Consider the following 10,800-nt stretch of genomic DNA (forward strand, 5'->3'; position numbering starts at 1 on the left):
ATTATCGTACAAGATAACTAGGCTTAATGACCTAACAGTTCAAACTCCATGCGTAATGCAAATACACCCAAGAAATATTGAGAAATAGCCAAATAATATTTCCAACCATGTCTAGCCTGCTCTAGGCTATAGTTTAAAAAAGAACGACACCTGTTGCGCCTGCAGTAGAGTGCGCATCTCTGGTCATTCCCGCGCGTAAAGGGCATCTAATTATTTTGTGGTCCAATACTACCACCTTGCGGTTGAAATGTTTACTCAGAACCTTACCTTTATATAGCGCTAACATGTGTCCTTTTGCCAATGCCACTTCGAAGCTAATAAGAGCCCAAAGTAATATCAGCGTTCATTGGTTACATTATATGACATTGTTTGCTCTCTTATGATGAAGGGCAAAAGGGACACGTGTTAGCGCTTTATAAAAAGTAGGTTATTTTAGGTAAGGGTAGCATAGTGGTTAGAGCGTTGGACTAGTAAAGGAAATAGTTACAAGTACGGAACCCCGAGCTGACAAGGTAAAAATATGTCGTTCTTCCACTGAACAAGGCAATTACCCCACTGTTCCTAGGCCGTCATTGAAAATAAGAATTTGTTCTTAACTGACTTGCCTAGTTTAATGAAGGTAAAACAAAAAAAGTTTAGATAAGGTTCTATGGAAGCTTTTCAACCACAAGGTGGTAGTATTGGATTACAAAATAATGAGATTCCCTTTACGCGCGGGAATGACCAGTGATGCGCAAGATAAGAGTCTTATCTCTTTAACACAATTCTCTAATGTATTCCATGACATCTCTTTATCATTGATTTATTCTACTGATGAGGACCATGGCCGTGGTGGGTATGCTATAGCCTACTTATGGGATTCGCTTGGGGGGCAGTCACTCAAAGTTTAAAATAACTGACCGAGCCCTTAAATTATAATATGGGTATCCATGTTGCAGCGTCCTGTGCTGTAGGCCTATGCCGAGTTCATGTTAGTTGCAGGGTTGTCAAACTGCAGCTATTTCAGAAGGGGGGAGTGTCGCTTACTTCCCATTGGATCCGTTTTATCCAAGAGTTTCTCATGAGGTACGAGTGGGAGGAGAATTTGAGGCAACGAGTGGTATACAAGAAAGTATAAATACCTCCGCTACTTCTAGTATTCAGTGGTGCTGCCGAGTGGTAGAACAGTATTTTAGCTCCGCTATAATAGCATGAAGATCACACAATTAAACTAAAAATATCAAACATTCTCGACACAGACTGACTATACAGCAGTGGGTTTTTATCACATTATACTGATGAAAAAAATATTTTAGTTGTGAGGTCCCTAAGACTAAAAATAGTTTAGTGACTCGAGTTTTTCTACCGACTACAGACACTATATATTGACGAGTACAGCTGCGTAAGGGCTTTTGGTCCGGAATTTCGGTTGAAAAGTTGTTTTTGTTTTAATTTTTTTTTTAGTGCAATTTCCATTGCAGAATATGTGTTCAAATAGGTGTTTCGTTTTACTAGTCCTGTGCGTAATCGACAAATCACTTTCTAAATTGTTTGATTCCGAGGAAATTGTACCTGTCAGGTTAAATGGAAGAAGCAGTGGTCGTTTTTGGAAACGAAGTGAAGAACAGCCGAGATTTAGACTCAGTGCCTTTGGCCGAGATTTCACTTTGAATTTAAGTCCGGATAACAGTTTCTTATCTACTACACTGACAATTCAACGCATCAAAGCAAACGATCTCCACACTTTACGCAGCGCCTCAGGTGCCCATGGCAGACAAACTTCTGAGACTGAAACGGACTTTCACAACTTGATAAACAAGACTGAAGAGATGGAAAGACATTTGAGAAGCTGTTTTTACTCGGGGACTGTGGACTCCAACCAAGATTCTGTTGTTGCGGTCAGTCTCTGTTATGGCATCCTTGGATCGTTTGTTACAGACGGGGATGAGTATTTAATTGAGCCCAAAGTGCTCGGCTCAGGGAGAAGGGAGAGGTCGACTGAACAGTTACATTTTATCAAAAGGACAACACCCACAGAAGCACCACATGACACTCAAACTGTATTTGATCAACTGAGTGAGGAGAGTCGTGTAAAAGCTGACATGGACAGTTTTATTCACGATGAAAAAGATCCGGAGAGACAATTACGAGGGAAACGCTTTGTATCAGCACCACGATTTATTGAGACGCTGGTGGTTGCAGACTCGTCCATGACACATTTCTATGGAGATGAGATAAAGGTAGGATATATTCGATTAATATAGCGCTATGTTGACTAATTTATTTTATTGCATTTAATCCAACCCCCAATGCGAAAACACCCACAGCCAAAATGTTTTATGGAAAAACTAGTTTCTGTTTCAATTGAACATAATTATAGCCTATATTTTGGGTGCAGAAACAATGTTTCTGATCTGCTCTGTCATGCAAGACTCCACACTTGCTGATTAGCTGATATGCATGGCGGTAACTAAGTTGAAGTAATGAGATCATTTTAAATGGAAGAGTGCGTAGAGAGTAATGATGGGACTGGGAAACCTCTGATAAGGTCAGGCAGGAAAATTATGCTTTGGCAGTAATTTCGTTCCGCATTCATTATGACTTAGCTTCTAAATCATCACCATTAAACAATGTTGGGGTCATGCAAGTGATAAAGAGCATGAGCATTAGACATTTTTAAAGATACTTCCTTTTTTTTTACGGGGGAAAAACGTGTGTTTACTTCGTTATTTCACTCAGTTTTTCCCCTCCAATTTTAGCCTAAATCAGCACCACCAGTGTTGCCTTGTAAGCCTCCTTAATGCCGGTTGTCCTCCCTTGCTCCAGCACTATATCCTGACCTTGGTCTCAATGGCTGCCCAGCTTTACAAACATCCCAGTATCAAGAACTCTGTCCACATGGTGGTGGTGAAGATGGTGGTGGTGGAAGACGAGGAGGTTGGACCGTCACTCTCCAATAACGGGGGAGTCGCTCTGCGCAATTTCTGTGCCTGGCAACAACAGTTCAACCCGGCCAGCCAGAGGCATCCTGAGCACTACGACACTGCTCTACTTTTCACCCGAGAGGTGAGCACTGCCTGCCCCATATGTATACTGTCACACATTACACCAATGTCACAGGATCTCCCTAACCCCTTATTCCATAATGATGTTACCATATGGTTTGGAGAGTTAATGAAATAATGTAAGCAAACAGTGATATATTTGATTATATATCCTCTAATGAAATTACAATTGGCTGAATCAGATTGGATGAGCTTTCTAAACGTACAGTATAGGGCTGAATGGTCTCCTATGAGGTATTTTTTTTTAGAATTGCTACAAATCAGCCTTGAGTGATGATGACATCCCTTAAAATGGCCAGAGTATGGGTGTAATGTTGCTGCCCTGAATTTGACCTGCCAAAGAATGTGTGCCACATGCATCGCCATAAGAGAAACCCCAAAACTTGAGACTTAAATTGGAAGTAGTTTGCACACGCGGTCTCCAGTGAGCTATGCTTCTGCAAAACAAGGTGTACACGTGCTGAGTTGAATTCAGCATGTCACTCTGAGTCCAGATGTCCTTTGAATCATGTACGGTTATGTCTTGTGGTTTGGGTCATAGGCCCCAGGAAACATTTATCTCAGTCGCAGAGAGTGAGCCTGACATGTGAAGGGAAAATGTTGAGGCATGTCGTTGAAATATATATCTAATACCACACCATTCATTTCCCCACATCATAGATCTGCTTCTGTCTGCCAGGAATATTTATTTGCTTCATTTTATGATGGAAACATTGACAAACACGTTTTTTTGGCATTAGCTCTCAAGTGAAAAGAGAGAAAAAACAACCAGGGACAAATAGAAATGCTGTCTAAAGATTCACTGTTTGAAACCGCTGCTGTCTGTCTTCCAGGATATTTGTGGACATCAGAGTTGTGACACCCTAGGGGTTGCTGATGTGGGAACTGCGTGCGATCCAAAAAGGAGTTGCTCTGTCATTGAGGACAATGGACTTCAAGCAGCCTTCACTGCTGCCCATGAACTTGGTATGACTTGTGCATTAAACAATTTGAACTTTCCCAAACTTCTATATTGACCATATATAAAGCTACTATAGGTCTACATACATTTTGCCTCTTGTCGAAAAGGGTCTGCTAAATGTACAGAAATATTGTCCACAAATAACTTCATTTGTACAGAAAGGGGCACACCCATGAGCCGAAAGCTTATGCAAAAGTGGGTTAGCCTACAACTAATAATTGTGTGGTTTAATGAGATACGAACTTGATGTGACCCATACAGTCGACCCCCAAACCTAAAGTAGATGTAAACTATTAGCAACGTTACTTCCATAGCATACCTTAAATAGTATTCATTTAATTTGAATGGTATTGTTCTGCTTTAGGCCACGTGCTGAGTATGCCACACGACGACTCCAAGAATTGCGAGAGGATGTTTGGGAATCTGGGCGGCCATCACATGATGGCCCCTCTGTTCATTCACCTCAACAAAACTTTCCCCTGGTCCCCTTGCAGCGCTCTCTACATCACAGAGTTCTTTGACAACGGACACGGTATGTCATGCTGATAAACAACACTGACAACTCTGATGTAGGCAAAGGAAACATATTTGGTAGCACTTTCTATGAGGAAAGTGTTAAAGTGTTTATTTTTATTAAAAGCTTTTAAATGATTTGATATTACAGTCATTTTTTTTATCATTTTTTTTTAAATAATTTTTAAAATTTTAAATTTTAAATTCTACTGCATGTATATCACAACATATGAACACTGTGTGTTGAGGTCAGTAGGCTGGACCTGAATGAAATCACTTACATTGTTCTTAAAACTCAGCAGTTGCTGGTAGATCCATTTTTACAAAAGCCTTCTAGGTCTGTTTTTACTAGAGCCTTCTAGTTCAAACCACTCTGTAATGGGGTGGCAGGGTAGCCTAGTGTGTGTGACTAGTAACCAGAAGGTTGCAAGTTCAAACCCCTGAGTTGACAAGGTACAAATCTGTCATTCTGCCCCTGAACAGGCAGTTAACCCACTGTTCCTAGGCTGTCATTGAAAATAAGAATTTGTTCATAACTGACTTGCCTGGTTAAATAAAGGTAAAATAAAAACAAGGGCCCAGTTTTCACTTCTGTATTTTCTTTGATAACATCTACCCGCTTAAAGAAATGATGGCCTCTGACAACGACAATGAATACTTCCAGTAGAAGTTACTTAATGTAAGCCTTTCCAAAGGCTCATAATGCTTATAACAAGTTACAAAGCATTATACCTGCAGGCTTCACACGTGTTCACAATGTTAACTCCACCTGTAGTTTCTCACCGCAGGTTTGCTTATATGCAAAAGAGTCACTAAAATATGCACTAATAAATCTCAAAATGGAGATAAATTGGAGACATCCTAAGGAATTTAGAGATTGGCTGACAAATTGTTTGTGGTTACTACTTATATCTGAAATTGGGCGTGAATGGCACTGTTTGTTATTTGAAGAGATTCATATTATTTTGTAACATTTAATCAAGACCTTCCGTTCCTCTGAGTCATACATACAGAGAAGGTTTCGGTTTTCACAAGCCAAAAGTAACAGCTGGTGTGAGCAAATAATATGTTCTTTATCAGTTAGTCAGTGATTCCAAAGAGAGTGTATGTGGCTAAGAAAGTGGTCTGATCACCGGGTCAAGAACAACATCACACTAAAGCTCATTGAATATCTATCCAAATAAGAGATCATGGGTCTGAGAAGCTTCACCAACTGTCCAAAATGTGATTGTGTGAAGACTCCAACAAAGTCAGCTTCTGTCACTGTCAAGTCTCCACATTATACAACCTGTTGATTTAAACATTTTAAAAAACAGAACTCTCCTGTGTTCAATCACAGGCGACTGCCTCCTGGATCCACCGGAGAGCATCTTACCGTTACCCAGTGAACTCCCAGGCACCACATACAGCCTCGACCGCCAGTGTCAGCAGATGTTTGGGGAGGAGTTTGTGCACTGCCCCAACACCTCTGACAGTGATGTCTGCAGCCAGCTGTGGTGCAGGGAGGAGGGCAAGCCCCACTGCACCACCAATAATGGCAGCCTTCACTGGGCGGATGGCACCATGTGCGCCACCAACAGGAGCTGTCTGCACGGTGCATGCATGGCAGCCCACGAGGTCATGCAGCCAAAGGTAAGCCCTAGTTTTTCTCAGAAAAGGGGAGAAAAAAATATCTATATTTGGTCTTGTAGTATTGCATTTTGACAAACTCTGTCTCAGAATGCCTTGTTAGTTACTATATGTGGATTAATTTCTCTGTGACAGAGTATTTCCTTCCTGCTTTGTAAGGAAGACCGTACTTCTGAGAGTACAAGCTCTGTAGCATGTGTCAATAAACTTGATTTATAAATTGACATGCTGGCAGTTAATATACTTTTTGCTCACCCACTAGTAAAAGCTTGTGAAAACACACACACACACACTTTAGTCTTGCCAAGTGCGCCACGGGTTCTGCAAGTGGTGACACATAGAACAGGAATGTGGGAGACAGCAGAAGCGTGCCACACTGACGGACAGATTTACCCAAGTCATGGCGTGCCAAGAGACGCCTCAGCCTAGACTGTGGTTGAGTTGGACGGCTGATGTTATCATGGCACTCAGTACTCACTCTGTTTCGTTTTGGCTTTACCACAGGTAGTTGTGGATGGCGGCTGGGGTGCTTGGGGACCATGGCAACAGTGCTCCAGGACATGTGGAGGGGGTGTGGAGTTCTCCTACAGGGAGTGCACAGATCCCGTGCCCCAGAACGGCGGCAAGTACTGCGAGGGCCAGAGAGTCCAGTACCAGTCCTGCAACCCCCAGACGTGTGAGGAAAATGGTGAGCCATATTTTGTCTAGGCACTTGCACTACAGAATTTCCTTTCATTTATATAGTGGTGAGCTATAGTGGTGTTTTTAACCTAGATTTTTCAATAAATTTCTCTGCTTTGATATTAGTTTGATGGATTATTTTTTCCCCCTTTGTCATTTCTCCAACCTTAGGGAAGAGTTTTAGAGAGGAGCAGTGTGAGAAGTACAACAGCTTCAACTATCTGGACATTCTTGGGAACATGAAGCAATGGATTCCAAAGTACGCTGGTGTGTCGCCCCGGGACAGGTGTAAACTCTTCTGCCGGGCCAAAGGCAGCAGTGAATTCAAAGTCTTTGAAGCAAAGGTACGTTCACTAAAAATCATCTGTAGATTGTTGGCCACTGTAAATAAATATTTTGCAGCTTGCCTTCACTGTTTGGTGAATCACAGTGTTAAGTAAATTGAGACCTTAAGTTTGCATTTGTGGTCCATAGGTTATCGACGGCACGACATGTGGTCCTGACACTACGTCTCTCTGTGTACAAGGCCAATGTGTCAAGGCGGGCTGTGACCAAGAGATCGGCTCAAACAAGAGGCTTGACAAGTGTGGCTTGTGTGGTGGGGATGGCCTCGGTTGCAGGAAGATCACTGGTTCATACAACAAAGCCACGTGAGTACACCTAAATATTCCAATTGCAATTATGGTAACAATCATTTATGACCCTAATGTCTTAGCCATTATCGTCCTATAATGAGCCAGAATAAATAACAGTCATGTTTAGAAAGCATTATTGGTTGATTGTCTTTTGTGCTGCTGATGTGACTACAGCTGTAATGAGACATTTAGCTTCTTTCTTTCAGTTCCGGATACAGCGACATTGTGACCATTCCTGTCGGGGCTACCAATATTGACATCAAACAGCGTAGCCATAGAAACATCACACACGATGGAAACTACCTGGCGGTCAAGCGTGAGAGCGGTGGCTACATACTGAATGGTAACTTCTCTGTGTCCACGGTGGAGCAGGATATCCCTGTTCTCGGGGCTGTGCTGAAGTACAGTGGCTCGTCCACCACCTTGGAGAGAATCCAGAGCTTCAGACAACTGAGGGAGGCCATCACCATCCAGTTGCTGGCCACTGCTGGGGAGGCATTTCCACCCAAGGTCAAATACACATTCTTTATCCCCAAAGATGTGTCTTTCACTAAATCCAAAGATAAAAAGGCTTCGTTGCATATGATCCAAGCTTTCGGTGTGCCCCAGTGGCATTTGGGCAAATGGTCAGAGTGCTCCAAGAGTTGCAGCTCCGGGTGGTCCCGAAGGAACGTTGAATGCAGAGACAACGCTGGTTTCCATTCCAATACCTGCGATAAGGACCTGAAACCCACAGATATCAGACCCTGTGCTGATCTGCCATGCCCCATCTGGCAAATGGGGCCTTGGTCATCCTGCTCACGAACTTGTGGCCAGGGGGAACGCCGACGCAGTGTTGTCTGTATAGACTACACCGGCAAGACTGTCGAGTCGGAGAAGTGTGACGCTAACAAGCAACCTGCGCCAGTGTCGGGAGAGTGTGTTTACCAAGAGTGCTAGCGAGGAGACATGAAGACAGAGAACTTTGGGAGGGGTAGTGTAGTGGATTCTTAACCGACACGACCGTGCTTTAGAGAAAAGCAGGGAAACCCTAGTTTGGAAATTAAGAGTGCACTAACTAACCCAGACAAGTCATAGGACATAGGACAATAGGACAACCACTAGAGAAGTTTGAACCAATAGAGATCTAGCTACCTCAGGATGTACATGTGTTGTTTTGTTAAAATAGACAAAGGTACTGTGTGCAAAATATTATTCTCTCCTAAAAGCAATTACTTGGCATAAAACCTACTGACAAACACTATTGCTGTTAAATATACCTCAATTTTCCAGCATATAACCCAGAACTATACAGTCAGACTCAGAGCCAATAAATTAACTGGGCTAATAAAGTTAGTCTAAAGGCATACTATTCCTACCATAACATGTGACATTATCATTGCAAGACAATGACTTACAGTGCGTATTATTTTTGAGTAAAAAGGGTTTGTGTAAAACATTTGATTAGGTGGACAAGATGGAAAACTTTGTAAAATACCTTGCTTGTGAATACCTTGCTTGTGAATACCTTGCTTGTGGATACCTTGCTTGTGGATACCATGCTTGTGGTTTGCTCTTTTGTTTAATTTCCTTGGGAAAAATAAGTATTTTTCTAAATGTGAGATTGTGTTAACTGCCTGTAAAAAAATGTGTCAAAGAATCTATCTGCTATCTTATTGCTGATTAATGATTTGTGGAACTGATATGCCTAAAGATGAAAATGTAAGTTCACCCATAATCATTCAAATGGTACAGGTGATTAGGTCTGCCATTGACTAATCTCTGGTGGGCAGACAACGTAACAATCTGATGCAATTAAGCAACATTTTAGTTTCGGGTTTTCGAGATTAGACATTGACAGACATTAAATCAAATAATATACTTTGTAACAAAAAAGCAACCAGCATTAATTAGTAGTAAGAATGAAACAGACATTTTAGTGTTCCTAAAATGAGTGTACACACTCTTTGTGTAAAATTTAGTTTAGCAGACCATGGTCAGGAATCTGATCTGAGGCAAATCAGTGTAACAGGGATTTTTTTTCTCTGTTTTGTACTTTTTATGTAGTGTTTTTAAAGGAATTATAAGTACAACCAAATTCAATATAAACACATGTGTAAAATGGTATATTATGGTGCATCAAAAGTAATTTGCATAAAGAACAAGTCTTTTGTTTGTAATAATTTCATAGTTGATTTAAAAAATATATATTATTCATAATGGGAAGAATGCTCTGTTTGTCAGATGTCTGTATATGTTTGATTTCTCATTCCAGTTTGTATGTCATAAAACAAAAAAAGGCAAAATATGATATACCTTCAGTGAAGGACCATACTATATTATTATTATTGTAGCTTCCTTTTAAAGCTATTTATTTCTAAGTTTTTACCTTGGACCTGAAATTATAACATTTTCAAATGCTGCTGTCTTTGAGATTTATGTCTACAATAAAATGGTCAAATACATCACATTTTACTATATGCAGTAAACATTGAGTTGTCTCTTTTGTGACCCGTTTTGGAAAGTTAAAGACCCACTTTAGCTATGTTTGACCTACAACGGGTCTGCTTCTCCTTCCACTGCAGTCTTCTGGTTTAAACACAGAGAATTCAAATACAAATATATGCACACTACTACACACATTGTTCAATCTTCCTATTAGATGGACATACACATCAGACAATGAAAGTGTGTTTTAGATGATCCTTTGCCCATCATTTGTGTTCTTCTGGCTAGCATTTATGGGCTTATTGTATTACATGCAAATAGTTGATCAGCTAGCTTTCAGAGGTACCGTAGCCTATATGAAAGGAGCTTTTTGACAGCATGATCTTCATCCAAACAAAATCATTCAGAGGCTATCTCCAGTATCATCCAGTAGAATGGTCCAGAACAGTGTGTGCAGACTCTTGACTACAGTATAACAATAAAATATTCAGAGATGAACCTGCAGCTGTGCCTGCAGAAATTATAGCTAATTTCTTTGGATACATGAGAAATCAAATTCATATTTTTTTTCCATTGTCATTTCCAAACAACATCTTTTGGGGCACAGCTCATGGATTCTGCTCATGCATTTTTAGGGCAATTCAACTCGATGCCAGTAGGCTTCCCGCTGGGCACACTGGTTGAATCAATGTTGTTTCCACGTCATTTCAATGAAATTACGTTGAACCAATGTGAAATAGACGTTGAATTGACGTTTGTGCCCAGTGGGTTGGCTACATAATATGATAGGCTAAGAAAACTAGTGTTACTAGTGGCCTAGTAGACTACAAAGCAACCTTGACAACGGGTTTGGACCTCTTGGTGTTACGGTTAAGGTGTTAGACTGACAGAGATCCGTGTTCAAGTCCCA

General features: G+C 41.1%; 1 protein-coding gene across 1 annotated transcript; it reads left to right on the plus strand.

The window, feature by feature from the left end:
- The first annotated feature begins 1,132 nt into the window (after nt 1–1,132).
- On the plus strand, nt 1,133–9,931 carry LOC112266930 (A disintegrin and metalloproteinase with thrombospondin motifs 8). Its single transcript, XM_024444873.2, has 9 exons — nt 1,133–2,219; nt 2,806–3,045; nt 3,878–4,010; nt 4,370–4,537; nt 5,858–6,150; nt 6,652–6,835; nt 7,000–7,172; nt 7,303–7,478; nt 7,670–9,931. The coding sequence occupies exons 1-9, from the start codon at nt 1,464–1,466 to the stop codon at nt 8,400–8,402; spliced, it is 2,856 nt and encodes a 951-aa protein (XP_024300641.1). The 5' UTR covers nt 1,133–1,463; the 3' UTR covers nt 8,403–9,931.
- The last annotated feature ends 869 nt before the right edge of the window (nt 9,932–10,800 follow it).

Source organism: Oncorhynchus tshawytscha, linkage group LG14 (genome assembly GCF_018296145.1).
Source record: "Oncorhynchus tshawytscha isolate Ot180627B linkage group LG14, Otsh_v2.0, whole genome shotgun sequence".
NCBI classification, from domain to species: Eukaryota; Metazoa; Chordata; class Actinopteri; order Salmoniformes; family Salmonidae; genus Oncorhynchus; species Oncorhynchus tshawytscha.